Raw genomic sequence first — 17230 nt, forward strand, 5'->3', positions numbered from 1 at the left:
ACCCAAGTATGATCTCACTTTACAGCTTGAGCAGACCTAGACATTCATTGATCCTCCTACTTGTTTCCCAAGGAGCTGAAATGACAGGCATGATCCACCAATGCCTGCCTTTTGTTTGTTTGTTTTGGCTTTTAGCACTTTTTCCAAATGAAGCAGAGATCATGGATAGAAAACACTACTCCTTTTCATCCCCTCGCTTTCTTACCATGACTCCAGTATTTCAAGTGGTTGAATGTATGATTGGGGAATTGGGAGAGAAAAATACCAGTTGCTTTCTGTCCCCCTTCACCCCCCCTCCCCGCCCTTTATTTAAAGAAGTATTCATACCTATGAGAACTCTCAGGTTTGTTTGTTGTTTTGTTATTGTTGTTTATTTTGTTCTTATCACACTCAATATTTACAAACAGCTCTGACAGGTAGGTAGGTAAGTATAATCTTTTTTTTTTTTTTAGTCGGTTCTGGGACTTGAACTCTGGATCTGAGCACTATCCCTGAGCTCTTCAGCTCAAGGTGAGCACTCTACCACTTGGGAGGTAAAAGTCTCAGACTTTTCTGCCTGGGCTGGCAGTGATCTTTAGATCTCAGCCTCCCGAGTAGCTAGGATTACAGCGTGAGCCACCAGAGTCTGGCTAACGTAAGTATAATCTGAAGGGTAAGAAAACAGCACTCTGCTCTGTACAGCATATTTATAAAAACAACAACAACAACAATAATAATAGAAGGCAGTACTCTGTATAAGACAAGATAGCTCCTTTCTTCAAAGGGTTGGAGCTAGGTCTCTAACATTTCAGCGCAGTCCAGCTTTTCATGTTCTGTTCATAACTACATATGTTTTCTCTTACATACCTGGGCAAAGAAAGGGTCGGATCCAGAAACCTCAAAAGAGATTTGGCTTTAGAGCTGGGTGCTGGTGGCTCACGCCTATAATCCTAGCTATACAGCAGGCTGAGATCTGAGGATCACAGTTCAAAGCTAGCATGGACAGGAGAGTATGTGGGACTCTTATCTCAAAAAAAAACGGAAGTGGCACTGTGGCTCAAGTGGTAGAGCACTAGCCTTGAGCTGAAGAGCTGAGGGACAGTGCCCAGGCCCAGAGTTCAGTTCCCACGACTGACAAAAAACAACAACAACAACAACAAAAAAAAAACGGTAAAGACTAACTGTTCTTCAGCAAACTATCTTCCTTCCAACACATATTCTCAAGCAAGCATACATACCATCTAAACAAGGCTGCATTCTTGAACTTAGAAACAGTCTCAGAGGGCTGGGAAAGTAGCTCAGTGGTAGAGTACATGCCTTGCAGGTATGAGGCCCTGGGTTCGATTCCTCAGCACCACATAAACAGAAAAGGCTGGAAGTGGTGCTATGGGTCAAGTGGTAGAGCGCTAGCCTTGAGCTGAAGAGCGGAGGGACAGTGACCAGGCCCAGAGCTCAGGCCCCACGACTGGCCAAAAAGAAAAAAAGAAGAAGAAGAAAGAAACAGTCTCAGAGCTGGGCATGGAGGTACAAGCCTCTAATCCCAGCATTCTAGAGGCTAAGGCCAAAGATGACTGAAAATGTGGGTGCTGATGTGAAAGTCTGGGTGGCAAGGAGTGAGGACAACATAGAGTTGGGGATGAAAATGATAAGAGAAAAAAAGCAAGCAGGTCAGTCAAAGAAATGGGGGCAGGGGCTATAAAACAAGAAGAACAAAAGAAATAATAAGAATGGGGCACTAAATCTTTAGTATTGACTTCATGGGAAACAGGAGAATCACCAATCAGAAAGCAGCTTTAAGGATTCCCAATCCTCCCTATTTAACACAAGGCCAAAGCTCTGTAATCCCAGAGATGGCACAAGATGGCTGAGCTGGCTTCCAGTGGCACGTCTATGCCACATGCTCTTTCTCTGCCATATTTCCCTTCTAATAAACCTTTATTATATTCACAGGCTTGCCTTCCTGATTCTCTTACCAGACACAAGGATGGAGGCCAACTTCACTGCCCTAAGTTTCCCATAACAGAAAGCCTCCTTTCCTGTGCTTGAGGCACAGAGAGCATTTTAAAATCCACGGAGGCCTTTGGCTTTCTTTTCACCAGGAAGTCAAACTACGAATTTCTACTAAAGTCAACTGCCATTGTTCAGGTGACATCTGATTGGTGTCAGGTAGCACCACAGAACCAACCTATGCTCAGGTCACCAGAAGGGAGTGGCCAAGGAGCTCTGGGGAGGAGAGGGGACAGAAGGGTCTTGCCTCTCTGCAAACACAAAGGTCATTGAAGAAAGAAAGAAAGAAAGAAAGAAAGAAAGAAAGAAAGAAAGAAAGAAAGAAAGAAAGAAAGAAAGAAAGAAAGAAAGAAAGGAAGGAAGGAAGGAAGGAAGGAAGAAAGAGGTCAAGATAGCGAATGTATCTTATGTAAAAATTGAACTGTGTAACTCATTGAGGGGTAAGGACTTAAAGGGGACAATGGGGGAGCGCAAAGAAAGGGGTGACATTGACCAAGATGTGTTGCACTCATAACCTGACTTAATGGAATTGTGACCTCTTTGTACAACTAATTAATAGTGATGATGATGATGATGGTGGTGGTGGTGTCCTCAGGGGCCATCTTGTTTTATGGTGCAGTTAAGTCTGCTCTGGCCTCATGAGATGACCCTCTCTAGATCTGGTGGGGAGTGAATGACCTTGGTGACCATTGCACCCCGAATTCCAGGTCTCCCCTGGATTGCACGGATTACCTGGACCCTCCCCCCTCCCGCTTGGGACCTGCCCGAGGGTCACCCGGACGCGAGGACAGTCAGTGACACGGCGCCCACACTCTCCTGGGGGTTGGAGAGGGAGGTGCTGCACTCCTTTGGGGGTGTCCATACCTCAGGGTAGGAGTGTGTAGGGGAAGGTGTGGAGCTGGGCGCGGGCCCAGCTGGCCGTCCAGAGGCCCGGAGCCATCGGGCGGGCGGGGAGCAGCATGCGCCCCGCACAGTCCCGAGCAGCGGCGCGCGCCGAGCGCAGCCTCCTCCCGCTCCCACAATGCACAGGGGCGGCGGCGGCGGCGAAGGCGGCGGCATCGCGGGAGGCGGCGGCGGCGGCGGCGGCTGAGGAGGCGGCGGCGAAGGCGGCGAAGGCGGCGGCGGTGGCCCCGACCCCGAGCGCGGACTCCGGGCCCACGGGGCGCTCGCTGGGCGGCGCGGGCTGACGAGCCCGGGAGTGATGGCGAGGACCCCGCACGCCGCCCGCCCCTGACGCCCCGCCCGGTCCCGCCCGCCGCGGTCCTCTCTCTCTCCCCCCCCTCCCCATCTCCCTCCACACCTTCCCCCTCCCCCGGGAGGGGGGGGCGGAGCAGCTTCTGGAGCGGCCCCGAAACGAGGTGCGGCCTCCGCCCAGGCTGGGGGGCGCCTGGGCCCGCAAGGGGGACCCCCCGCCATGGCCGCGTCCGAGCTCTACACAAAGGTCGGTGGGCGTCAGGCCGAGGGACGGGCGCGGAGCCCGCGGAGGGCGTGAGGCGGGGCGGGGGGGGGCGATCCCCGAACCCCGCAGTTCATAACCCCCGGTCCTGGCCCCTGGAAGGGGTGCGGTGCGGGGGGGAGGGAGGAGAGGCGTTTGATGAGGGAAGCATCCCGGCCCGAGGGCGGAGGCTGGATGGAGGAGGCTGATGGAGGCACCGTCCCTGTCCCTCCTCTCCCCCCCCCCGGGTCTCCATTGCCCGGGCTGCTGGATGGTGGGGGTGGGGGGGAAGAACACGTGCGTCAAATAGCATCTGGGGTTGGTGCGTGGCCGCCCCCCCCCCCCACAGCGGCGGGGTTCGGCCCAAGGATGCAGCCCGGGGCTGGATGCCACTCCTGGGGCGTTGCTTGCTGGGTTGGAGGCCGCCTGCCTGCGTGTGGGTCTCCACAGCCTGGTTACACGGGTGGGGTGGGGAGGGGTGGAGGGGGTTGAGGAGAGATCTTTCTTTGGGGGAGGTGGGGGGGCGGGGGTGTTAGTTTTAAAGGGAAGTGGTAGCTTTTCCTTGTCGTCCACCGACCCCCACCCCCCCCACCCCGGGTTCGGTATAATCGCACACGGGCATCTTTTGGAGCGCGCGGTCCCCCTGGGGAAGGACTCTTCTGCAATTTTGTCTCAGTGGCTGGGGGTGGGGTGGGGGCGTGGGGGAGGGAGGGGATGGGATGGTGTGTCATCTTGGAGTTGTTTTTGTTTTTGTTGTTGTTGTTTTTAAAGAAATAACTTCTGTGTGATAGGGAGACACATGTGTCCACTGCTTGTGATTTCCAAACTCCACGGAAGACAATCGACTTCACTTTTCAAGTTCACGGTTGCAGCAGTAGCTGTACTTAGCATCCTGGAATTATTGCTTCATTCATTCATTCATTCATTCATTTATAGATGTGCTGGTACTGAGGCTCGAACTTAAGGCCAGGGTCATGTCCCATTGCTTTTCCACTCAGAGCTAGCTAGTGCTCTAGCATTTGAGCCAATGACTCTCCACTTTCAGCTTTCTTTTGGGCCAGTTAAATTGGAGATAAAGAGTCTTGTTGTCTTTCCTACCGAGGCTGGGAGTAGCTAGGATGACAGATGTGAGCCACTGGCGCCCAGCTTTGATTGCTTCTTTTTTTTTTTTTTTTTTTTTTTGGTCGTGGGGGCTGAACTCTGGGCCTGGGTGCTGTCCCTCAGCTCTTCAGCTCAAGGCTAGCGCTCTACCACTTGAGCCAAAGCACCACTTTTGGCCTTTTCTGCTTATGTGGTGCTGAGGAATTGAACCCAGGGCCTCATGCATGCAAGGCAAGCACTCTACCACTGAGCCACCTTCCCAGCCCCTTGATTGCTTCTTTTAAATAAGGTGAGCCAAGAAAGCCCAAGGGCCCAATTTGCTGCATAGAGGAAAGAAGCCTAGACTGGGTACCAAGGGATCTGATTTCTACCCTAGACCTTGGGCAAGTCACTTAACCTCTGCCAGTTCAGTTTTCTTACCTGTAAATATAATTACACCAGCTGCATCCCTTACAAGCCATTGTGAGGACCAAACTTAATTATAGTTGTGATAGCTTTTTGTGAACTGTGAATTTCCATGCAAATGTGAGATATGTCATTAATTTTTTCATCCATGAATTGAGTAGCTTGATATATCATTAATTTTTTCATCCATGAATTGAGTAGCTTGCCTGAAACCTTCTCTAGGAGCGCCTTCTGGCCCTAGATTTAGGACATGAGCCACTAAAATTTCTCTGTAAAATAAACTTGGTAATTTTCCAGGCATTGTAGATCTCCTAATATGCAAATTACTGCACCAGGAAATGGATGAAAAGTTACTTTATCAATTTATATAGTGCTTACTCTTTGGCAGGTACTATTGTTCTCTTGGTTTACAAATAGTAACCCATGTAATCAATGTGAGTGTATGGGGTAGATATTGAGGTTATCTTCATGTAAGAGATAGATGTCTGTAAGCATTCATTTCCTACTTCCTTTATGTAGTCTTCCCACCAATGTTGAGCAATCCACCTCAGAGCTGCTAATTGTAGGCTTCACCCATTGACTGGATGGGTCTGATTGTTGGATTTGCCCTTGTCTTTCCCCCAAGATACTTTGTGAGAAGGAAATGGAAAAAAATGTTGCAATTTTTAATTGTTAAGGCTTTGGGCTTCTGTTTATTATAGTACAATTCATGTTAGTCATTAGAAGGGCAGACTGGTATAGTCAGCAACATTGAAGGTGGGGTTTAAGGAGCCTTTCCCTAGAATACATGTGCACCTGGGAATGGTCTGGTAATTGGCCGATTCTTTCTGTGAATTGTGATTCTTTCTGTGAATGGGCATCAGCCTAATGACAGGCAGGAATATTTATTGAGCATCCGTAGTGCCAGATACTCTGCTTAATTTGGATTCATTCTTCCTCCTCCCTATCTTGAGCTTGCTAGGCAGCCATGCCTCTAGCCTCCCCCCACCCTTTTTTTTTTTCCTTACAGTTTTCCTTCCCTCTCCTCTTTCTCCCACCTCCCCCTTTTTTTTTCTTTTTGAGATGGGTCTTACCATGTAACCCAGGCTTGTCTAAAACTTGCAACCTTCCTGCCTCAGCCTCTTAGGTGCTGGGATTACAGGCATGGGCTATTATACCCTGCTGAGAGTTTCTAACTATGGAAAGTCTTTTCCCTGAAGGCACTTCACCGTCTGTTTCTTATATTCTTGCCCTGCTGTGACTTCTCCAAGGGCATCGATAACCTGCTGTTACTGCAACCAACTGACAGCTGGGATGGGATTTATTAATAGAAATTAGGGAATGCGTCGGGATGAAGGGAAGGTTGGAACAATTCCAGTGAACTGGAGTAGTGACTACTAGAGGAACAGGGCAGCCATTAGAAGTACTAGCACTAGTAAGCAAGCCTATCTTCTCATTGCAGAGGGTACTGGGGAGGAAGTTCTGGGGGGTAGATTACGAAGAATGATGGATTGGTGACCGCCATGACAGTATTCAGCATTATGAGCAAATCTGGAAGAAAAATGCCCTTTCTAAAAAATGTCATGAGACCTTAAAGGCAGATTTTGATATGTAATGCAAATTCGCTGCTGTTGCAGTGAGGGCAGGAAAAACTGTTCAATTTCTTGTCTTGAACTCCAGGGCATTGTGCTCTTCCTCTGCTTCCCCCCTCCACCCCCAAGTCTAGTGCTCTACCATTTGATTTTCCACTTCTAAAGGAGATAAGAGACTTATGGGCTTTCCTGCCTGAGCTGGCTTCAAACCTCAATCCTCAGATCTCAGCCTCCTGAGTAGAAAGGATTACAGGTGTGAATTACCAGCACCTGGCTTGGTTCTTGTAACCTATTTTTGAAACAGTGTCTCCACTTCTTACTCAGAAGCTCACAGAAGCTCTCAGAAACTGCAATCTGCCTATTCAAGCCTCCTAGTGAAGCTAGAATAGCAGACATGCAACCATGTCCAGCTATTGTCAGGAAGGGGTTTCATGAACTTTTTCTTGGAGAGGGAAAGCTGGGCTAGCCTAAAGTATGATCTTCCCTATCTCATTCTCCCAAGGAGCATCAACCTCCAGGGCTTGGCTGCTTTTGAAATGAGTTACAGAATCTTGAATGGTGAAAGGTCTGTCTATATCATCTAATGGTTAGAGAACCAAGTTCTTTTTTTTTTTTTTTTTTTTGGGTCCAGTCGTGGGGCCTGAACTCGGGGCCTGGGCGCTGTCCCTCAGCTCTTCAGCTCAAGGCTAGCGCTCTACCACTTGAGCCACAGCGCCACTTCCGGCTTTTTTCTTTTTGCTTATGTGGTACTGAGGAATCGAACCCAGGGCCTCGAGCATGCAAGGCAAGCGCTCTACCACTGAGCCACCTTCCCAGCCCCGAGAACCAAGTTCTAATTCTAAAGGGAGTGGCTACTGCTAGACAGTTTCAACCTTCCTGGCACTTTTAGCTTTTTTTTTTTTTTTTTTTTTTTGTCCCGTAGTTTTTTTGCTCAAGGCTGCTGCTCTACCTCTTGAACCACATTTTCCCTTTTGGCTTTTTGCTAGTTAGTTGGAGATAAGAGTCTCACAAGCTTTCCTGCCTGGGCTAGCTTCAAAATGTGATCTTCAGATCGCAGCCACCTGAATAGATAGGATCACAGGCATGAATTACTGGTGACTGGCTGGATTTTAGGTGGTTTATTTCATAGTTCCCTGTCCCACTTACTGAGCAGCTAGGATTATAGGCATGATGCATTGGTGCCCAGTTTAGTATTTTTTTGATACTGGGTTCAAAACCTCAGAGCCTCTGCTAATGCACTCTACTTCTGAACCATACCTCCATCCTCCTTACATAGAATTTATTTTTTATTTTTTATTTTTTGGGTCTGGTCGTGGAGCCTGAACTCTGGGCCTGGGCGCTGTCCCTCAGCTCTTCAGCTCAAGGCTAGCGCTCTACCACTTGAGCCACAGTGCCACTTCCGGCTTTTTTCTTTTTGCTTATGTGGTGCTGAGGAATCGAACCCAGGGCCTCCGGCATGCAAGGCAAGCACTCTACCACTGACCCCCTTCCCAGCCCCCTTACATAGAATTTATAACCATTGTATTGATGATCATCTCTTAAGACAACAGAGATTTTTTGCCTATTGTACTTTTTTTTTTTTTTTTTTTTGGTCAGTCGTGGAGTTTGAACTCTGGGCCTGGGCGCTGTCCCTCAGCTCTTCAGCTCAAGGCTAGAGCTCTACCACTTGAGCCACAGCGCCACTTCCAGTTTTCTGAGTGGTTTATTAGAGAGAAAAGTTTCACGGACTTTCCTGCCCTGGCCGGCTTTGAGCCACAATCCTCAGATCTCAGCCTCCTGAGTAGCTAGGATTACAGGCTGGAACCATCAATGCCCAGCTGCCTATTGTACAATTTCAGCATGATATAATTATGTTTCAATTTCAAACTAATGTCTCTAAACATGATTGAAATCAAAGGATATGTGTAATACTCATTGCTAAGTGTTCTGAGATCCTTCTTTGTCCTGACATTTTGCTGTGGCCAAAAAATGGGGGGAGGAATAGGTGCTGGTAATTCACGCATGTAATCCGGAGGATGAAATGATCTGAGGATTGAGATTTGAAGCCAGACCAAGCAGGAAAGTCTGTGACACTCTTTTTTTTTTTTTTTTTTTTGGTCCAGTTGTGGGGCCTGAACTCTGGGCCTGGGCGCTGTCCCTCAGCTCTTCAGCTCAAGGCTAGTGCTCTACCACTTGAGCCATAGCGCCACTTCCGGCTTTCTTTTTCCTTTTTGCTTATGTGGTGCTGAGGAATTGAACCCAGGGCCTCATGCATGCAAAGCAAGCGCTCTACCACTGAGCCACCTTCCCAGCCCCGCCTCTGACACTCTTATGTCCAGTTAACCACCAAAAAGCCAGAAATGGAACTGTACTTCAAATGGTAAGAGTACTAACACTTGAGTAAAAAAGCTCAAGGACAGTACCCAGGTCCTGAGTTCAAGTCTCAGGACTGTCACAAAAAAGGGGGGATGGAATAGGAGAATGGGCACACAAAAGTAGGTTTTGTCTATCTTTATTCACATTATAAAACACAAGCATAGTGGTCAGCAGTCCTGGTGTATGGTTATTTTTTTTTTTTTTTGTGGGTTGTTGGGCCTGAACTCTGGGCTTGGGCACTGTCCCTCAGCTCTTCAGCTCAAGGCTAGTGCTTATGTAGTGCTGAAGAATCAAACCCAGAGCCTCATGCATGCGAGGCAAGCACTCTACCACTGAGCCACCTTCCCAGCCCATGGTTAATATTTTTTGACAAACATATACCTGATAGGGAAATTCCAGCACATGAGAAATAAAATGATCAGGGCAGGAAAGAGGCAAAATGTTAAAAAGGTAGAACTGTGTAGTTTAGAAAGATGAAGAAGAGCTTCAACAATAGTAGATGTTAGCTTGGCACTGGAGCTTATACCTGTAATCCTAACCACTCAGGAGGCTGAGGTATGAGAATTGCAGTTAGCAGCCAGTCTGAGCGGACAGATCAGTTAGCCAGTCAAAAGCGGGAAAGTGAAATTGTGTCAAATGTACTAGCCTTGAGAGAAAAAGCTGTGACAGCTTGAGACCTTAAAGTTCAAGCCCCAGTCCAAGCACAAAAAAGGAGTAGTAGTTGCTTATAAATCTCAGTTTAGCTGAGAGAAGATGCTTGGAATAAATAAATGCATGTTGCTTTAATTGAATTTCTACTGTCCATGCAAAGTGTTATGTTTTGAAAAATATATCACCTCAAGTTCTAAAGTTCTTTTATCTGCCTAATTGTAGTTCATAAATACTCAAGACCTGGGTGATTCTGAATACCCTTCTTTGATCAGATTGAACAGTTTACCAGCTAGAGTTGTTTTAATTGGAAGTTACAGGAAGCCAGACCTGCCTGCATGGCCTGCAAGTCTAGTCCTGGCTGGATTCAAGGTTCAGATGTGGCCTTTTGGGGTTGCCTGGCACTGCCTTTCATGTGCTAACGGACATTGGTTTTATCCTCAGCACAGCTGTTTTTGGGGTGAAAAGGCGGCCTAACATCTGCAGATCATGTGATCAGACAGCTCTGAGTCTAAGGAAGAGTTCTTTCTGGGAGTCATGTGCCCTTCCTTTACACAACGTCCTGTGGGCAGTGGGGGAGGAATAAGAGAAGTGTCAAGACCGTGCTCGACCCAGATGCCTGGCGGAGGACAGGGCACTTGACTGAGAGTCCTGCTCTGACTGCATGGCATGGCTGACCGCCAGTCCCCAATGCTCTCCCTCTAACACCAACTCCAAACAAATGATGGTGGCTGAAGTCTGCTCCTCTTTTTATGATCTATGAGCAGAATGGGAGAATTTTGCATAGCCAGGAAAACGCAAGGTACCTCCCCTCTAGAGAAGGTATTTTTGGTGCCAGGACTGGGGCTTGAACTCAGGACCTCATGCTCTCACTTGGCTCTTTCCTCTCAGTGATGGTGCTCTACCACTTAAGCCACAGCTCCACTTCTATCTTTTTGCTGGATAATTAGAGACAAAGTCTCATGGACTTTGCTATCTGGGCTGGCTCTGAACCGTGATCCTCAGATCTCAGCCTCCTGAGTAGCTAGGATTACAGGCGTGAGCCACCCAGCAGTCACAACATTTCTTATTCCTTCCCTTTGCCTGTCCAAGTCACTCCTTGTTCATATTGCAGGTGGTTTCCTCTGTTCTCGCCTCCAGCTACCTTGGAATAAAATACATTACTAATGAATAAATTGCTACTCTGTAACTCAAACTTGAGGTGTGTGTGCGCGTGCACGTATGCGTGTGCTCATGCTGGGGTTTGAACTCAGGCCTAGGTCTTGTCCCTGGACATTTTTCCTAAAGGTTAGCACTCTACCACTTGAGCCATGGTTTCACTACCAGGTTTATGGTAGTTAATTGGAGATAAGAGTTTCACAGGCTTTTCTGCCTGGGCTGGCTTTGAACCATAATTCTCTGATCTCAGCATCTTGGGTAGCTAGTATTATAGGGCTGATAAACCTGCCCTCAGCCAAGAGTATATTTTACTTCCTCAAATCTGTGTTCTTCTGTTTCACCACAGCTTGCTGGGTTTGGTATCTTAATAGGAAGTTCTTATGACTTGAAGAAGTCATTTTCTGTGCATGTGAACACATGTGTTTCAAGCTAATACTTTTATATATGCTACTAGTTTTTAAACTAGTTAGGCTAGACTAGTTAGATCTTCCAAATAGCGTTATCTTACTGAGTGACATCACCACCCCTGATTTACTTTAGGTATTTCATCTATGTAGATGATGGTAATACATTTTAAAATGATTATTTTTTGGTGGGTAATAGTGGAATTTGAACTCAGGATCTTGTGCCGTACCACTTGGGCCATGTCTATAGTCCTTTTTTTGCTTTCCGTTATTTTTCAGATTGGATTTTTCTTTTGCCTGTGATCCTACCATCTGTGCCTCCTGTTTGTAACAACTGGGATTATAGACATGTACCACCATTCCCAGCCAAAAAAATTATATTTAATAAGTTATATACTAACAAATTTATATAATTGATCATGTTTAATATAGACTAAATTTTGTACTAAAAAGAGAAGAAAAATGTGATGTATTTCCTTATGTAATAATTCTTTAGTGCTTGAAAACAATATATATTGTAAGATTTCTTTGCATGGTTAAGTATTCAGTGAAAGCTGGGAAGGTGGCTTAGTGGTAAAGTGCTTGCCTAGCATGCATGAGGCCCTGGATTCGATTCCTCAGTACTACATACACAGAAAAAGCCAGAAGTGGCGCTGTGCTTAATTGATAGAGTGCTAGCCTTGAGCAAAAGAAGCTCAGAAACAGTGCCCAGGCCCTGAGTTCAAGCCCCAAGACCAGCAAAAAATAAGTGTGTGTATGTGTGTGTGTGTATATTCAGTGGAATACTTTTTTTTTTTTTTTGTCAGTCATGGGGCTTGAACTCAGGGTCTGGGTGCTGTCCCTCAGCTCTTCAGCTCAAGGCGCTCTATCACTTGAGCCATAGTGCTACTTCCAGTTTTTTGGTGCATAATTGGAGATAAGAGTCTCATGGGCTTTCCTGCCCAAGCTAGCTTTGAACCATGATCCTCAGGATCTCAGCCTTCAGAGTAGCTAGGATTATAGTCATGAGCCACTGGTGCCTGGCTGAAATACTTTTAATTGATGCATAGCATTCCAGCATCTGAAAGTATAACTTATATCCACTATTATAAGTCATGTGCCATGCTGGACATCTTTGTATGTAAATCTTGTTCTAGTCAGTTTGGGGCATTAGAATCTGAATCTTCCTGAGATTAATTGGCATTTATTTATTTGTTTGTTTGCTTTGTGCTGGTTCTGGCACTTGAACTCAGGGCCTGGGACTGTACTTGAGCTTTTTGCTCAAGGTTAGCAATCTACCACTTGAGCCACAGCTCCATTTCTGACTTTTTTGTTTTTTTTTTTTTAGCAGTTAATTGGAGATAAGAGTCTCACAGGCTTTCCTACCTGGGCTTGCTTCAAACTATGATCTTCAAATCTCAGCCTCTTGAGTAGCTAGAATTAGAGGTGTGAACCACTCACTGACAGCTGGCTTTAAATTCCAATTTATATTTTGGGCAGGATGCTCACATTCATTTTGTTTTAAAAGTAGCACTTTTAAATATGCATTGCCTCAGGGCTAGGGTGACCAGATGTCCCACTTCTGGGAGATATATTCTGGTATTCAATAGCTTTATTTTGTTTTGAGAACTCCTTTTGGAATGGAAATATATAAATTCATTTAAAAAATGTGATCTTCCACAGTCTTAAACTTTTTGTTTTTTCTGATCAGTTTTATCCTTGTTCCTCTTACCCATTTTTTTTCCCCGTCCCGATTTCTTGGAGTTCTTTTTTTGGTCGTGGGTCTTGAACTACCTGGGCACTGTCCCTCAGCTCTTCAGCTCAAGGTGAGCACTCTACCACTTGAGCCACAGTGCCACTTCTGGTTTTCTGGTGGCTAATTGGAGAAAAGAATCTTGTGGACTTTCCTGCCTGGTCTGGCTTTGAATGGCAATCCTCAGATCCCAGCCTCCTGAGTAACAAGTGTGAGCCACCAGCACCCGGCTTGGAGTTCATTTTGATAAACATTATTTTTTTTTTTTTTTTTTTTTTTGTCGGTCGTGGGGCTTGAACTCTGGGCCTGAGCGCTGTCCCTCAGCTCTTCAGCTCAAGGCGAGCGCTCTACCACTTGAGCTACAGCGCCACTTCCGGTTTTCTGGTGGTTTATTGGAGATAGGAGTCTCATGGTCTCTCCTGCCCGGGCTGGCTTTGAACCGCGATCCTCAGATCTCAGCCTCCTGAGTAGCTAGGATTACAGGCGTGAGCCACCAGCGCCCGGCGATAAACATTATTTTATATGATCATATTCACATAACTATTGAGCCTTTGTGATCCTCTCCTAAGAGCTTATTCCAGTTTTTTTCCTTAATATAAAGAATCTGGGCCAGAAAGAATTATTGGATTACAAATTTATTTATTTTTGTATGTGTATATGCTGGTACTGGGGTTTGAACTTGGGCCTGGGTGCTCTCCCTTAGCTTTTACACTTTAAATCCTGATCCTCAGATCTCAACGCCCTGAGTAGTTGGGATTATAGACATGAGCCACCAATACCTGGCTACAGTTTTTCTTAATATCTCACTTTAATAAAATACATGAGAAGACCTGGTGCATGATCCAGGAATTCATTTTGCTATTTTTAAAAAAGCAACTGGAAAAACTGCTGTCTGTAGATGAAAACATAACTGAGAGGCTTCTATGGTGGAAGATTTTCCATTGCCTTTACTAATAATAGGTGGAAATGACTTGCAAAATGACTTCGGAAGATATTTCCTTAAAAAAAAAGAACACATTGCAAAAATAGTGTAAATATAATAAGTGTCCAGTGTAGAAGAGGGAGATTCAGAAATGCAAAAGAGAATTGAATGGTAATTCATTAACCTCAGAGATCCTGTGTATCCATTCTCACATTTGTGTCCATCTAATCTCTTTTTAAAAAATTCTTTTATTGTTATTGGGGCTGGGAAATTGGCTCAGTGGTAGAGTGCTTGCCTTGCATGCATAAGGCCCTGGGTTCGATTCCTCAGCATCACATAAGTAGAAAAAGTTGGAAGTGGTGCTGTGGCTCAAGTGGTAGAGCGCTCGCCTTGAGCTGAAGAGCTGAGGGACAGCGCCCAGGCCCAGAGTTCAGGCCCTACAACTGACAAAAAAAAAAAATTCTTTTATTGTTATTATAAAGGTGATGTATGGAGGGGGATCTAGTCTCTTTTTATCTGTGCATAGTCCCTTTACCAAAATGGTTTGTTTTATGCATACTATTTTGTAGTCAGACTGTTTTCTCATAGTAGACGAGTGTGAAGATTTTCACATGCCAATGCATATCCTTCTACATATTTTTTTGAGATAGGTTCTCACTGTGTAGACTAGGCTCGCCTCAAACTCACAATCCTCCTACCTCAGCCTCCCCGAGTGCTAGGATTGCAAACATGTGCCATCATGCTTGGCTTTTAGACTACTTTTTAATGGCTTCAGAGTATTATAGTGCAGGAATTAGTCATATGCTACTCAACCAGTTTCTATGATTATTACTTCTGATTTTGTTTTTGAAGTTTGCCTTTAAACTGAAGAGTCCCAAAAGCCTTTGTGTGTTCTTTTAGAAAGCTAGGTCCTGATGGCTTGTGCCTGTCATAATAGCTATTTGGGAGACAGATAGCCAGGTCAGGAGGGAGAAATGTTCACGAGGTCCCCTTCTCAAGAGAGAGCTGGGTGTGGCGGTGCCTGCCTGTCATCCTGCTACCACGGGAAGCCTGAACTACACAGATGTGGTCTAGGTGCATTCCTGGGCAGGAAGTGCAACCATATCTCAAAAGTAACCAGCACAAGCCAGTTGCTGGTAGCTCATGCCTATAATCCCAGCTACTCAGGATCTGAAGATCACAGAGCCACCAAAAACCTGGAAATAGAGCAATCACACAAAGTGGTAGAATGCTGGCTTTGAGCCAAAAAGCTCAAGCTGAGGTCCTGAATTCAAGTTCTAGGACTGGCACACATGTGTGTGCACACATACACGTGCGCACACACACACATACTGCTGCTACTACTACTAATAGCTAATACATAAAAAGATTGGAGATGTAGCTTAGTGGGAAGAGTACCTGCCTGACGAGGAGAAGCCCTGAGCCCCAGTCTAACCTGCCCCCCCTCCCCCACAGATTTAAGAGAAGTAATGTGGGAAATAGCCTTTGAGATCTAAGACTCAGATCTTTTAAACATGAAAGGTAATGTGTGATGTATTTCAAGGATCCCTTGCCCCTTTTGCAAATACTATAAATGTTTCTTACAAAGTTATGTCTGAAATGGGTCTAGGAAACTGGTCTTAAGGGTCCAGGTTTTTCAGCAGCTGTCCCCTCTCCCTGGGGCACAGGCGGTGTCTACTGGAGTTGGTTGGAGTGGTGCCTTGTCTCTGGGAAGGTATACTCATCTGTGGACCAGGTAGAAGTTACCTCCTTAGTCACTGCCTGTAGACCTTATCCGACTTATTTGTCTTTTGGAGCTAGGGTTCACGAGAGTGTGTTTAAGAAGCGTCTGGGACAGGACTGACTGGGGCATGACTCAACTAGTAGAGCACCAGACAAGCAAGCAACCTGAGCATGTTCAAGGCCTTTAGCTCAAATCTGAAGACTGCCCCCTTCCTCAAATTTGTGTGTGTGTGTGTGTGTGTGTGTGTGTGTGTGTGTGTGTGTGTGTGTGTGTGTGTGCGCACGCGTGCACTGCTCCTGAAGCTTGACCATAGGGCCTGGGTGTTGTCCCTTAACTTTTTCATTCACAGCTATTGTTCTGCCACCTGAGCCACAGCTCCATATCTGTTTATTTGTTAGTTACTTGGAGATAAGAGTCTCAGAGATATTCTTGCCTGCACTGCTTTTGAACCACAACCCTCCTCTCTCACGAGCCATAGACACCTGACTCAAGGCCTTTTAACCAACTTATAGACTGGCTTGAAATCTCTACCCTTTGTATGTTGTACTGAGTTTCATAAAATGATTTTGTTCTCAAAGTTAAACATCTTCTATATTCTAGCCAGGTGTGCTGGCATGCACCTATCATTCCAGCTGCTCAGGAGGCTGAGTCTCAAGGATCACTTGAGACCAGAGTGTATGGTCCAACAGTAAGACCTGTCTCAAAAACAAAGCAAGAACAGGAATGTGGCTTAGTGGTAGAGTGCTTGCCTAGCATGCATGAAATCCTGGGTTCAATTCCTCACTACCACATCAAACAACAGAAAAAGCCAGAAGTGGCACTGTGGCTCAAGTAGTAGAGTGCTAGTCTTGAGTAAAAGAAGCTCAGGGACAGTGCCCAGGCCCTGAGTTCAAGACCCAGGACCAGCAAAAAGGAAAAAAGAAAAAATAAACACAAAGCAAAGCTAGGCTCTGTCTTCCTATTCAATTTGCATAGCTATTGGTTTTTCAAATCTTAATTTTCATAGATTGAATGGATGTGGAAGTGGTAGCCATAGCCTGAAACAGCTTCTAAGAGAGCCTCACTTTAGCTAGTGACCCCTTAAGCAGCTACCTTCCCTTCCCCCCTTCACCCCCACAGTGGTGGTGACGTCACCTGCTGCTGGAGCTTAAAGCAGAAGGGTCATGCTAATTAATGCTCAGGAAACAGAAACTACCTCAAATAATTAATGCAATAACAGTCTCATTAAAAGGCTTGAAAGCTTTTCTCTGCTTCTTTCTCTTTATTTATTTTTTTAAGGAGACCAGAGAAAGCAAATGGCACTGCTTGTTCACAGGAGACCATTTTAAACTATTGATGTAACTTATCTTACAGTCCTCATTTGATGATTCTGATCTCAGCCTGAATCATTCAGACAAGAGAGTGCTATTCACATTTCCTTTTGAGGCTGCTGTCTGACTGCTGTTGGTGACCATTTTCCTTCCTTCCTTCCTTCCTTCCTTCCTTCCTTCCTTCCTTCCTTCCTTCCTTCCTTCCTTCCTTCAACTCAGGGCCTGGGTACTGGCCCTTAGCTTTTTTGCTCAAGGCTCAGCTCCACTTCCAGCTTTTTTTTTTTTTTGTGGGTCGTGGGGCTTAACCCTGGGCCTGGGCGCTGTCCCTCAGCTCTTCAGCTCAAGGCTAACGCTCTACCACTTGAGCCACAGCACCACTTCTGGCTTTTTCTGCTTATGTGGTGCTGAAGAATCGAACCCAGGGCCTCATCCGTGCAAGGCAAGCACTCTACCACTGAGCCACCTTCCCAGCCCCACTTC

At 46.1% G+C, this 17230-nt stretch overlaps 1 protein-coding gene across 4 annotated transcripts in view; it reads left to right on the forward strand.

The window, feature by feature from the left end:
* Window positions 1-3208: 3208 nt before the first annotated feature.
* Myo5a (myosin VA) overlaps window positions 3209-17230 on the forward strand; it is a 128332-nt gene continuing 114310 nt past the window's right edge. For 2 of the 4 annotated variants that reach the window (XM_069995387.1, XM_069995388.1), the window contains exon 1: window positions 3210-3427. In XM_069995387.1, coding sequence (XP_069851488.1) covers window positions 3401-3427 — 27 coding nt within the window. In that variant the 5' untranslated portion in view covers window positions 3210-3400. Of the gene's footprint in view, window positions 3428-17230 lie in introns of all 4 variants that reach the window. The other 2 variants (XM_069995386.1, XM_069995389.1) reach the window with 2 other exon arrangements.

Source organism: Dipodomys merriami, unplaced genomic scaffold (assembly GCF_024711535.1).
Source record: "Dipodomys merriami isolate MVZ:Mamm:240054 unplaced genomic scaffold, mDipMer1.0.p SCAF_48, whole genome shotgun sequence".
Classification (NCBI taxonomy): domain Eukaryota; kingdom Metazoa; phylum Chordata; class Mammalia; order Rodentia; family Heteromyidae; genus Dipodomys; species Dipodomys merriami.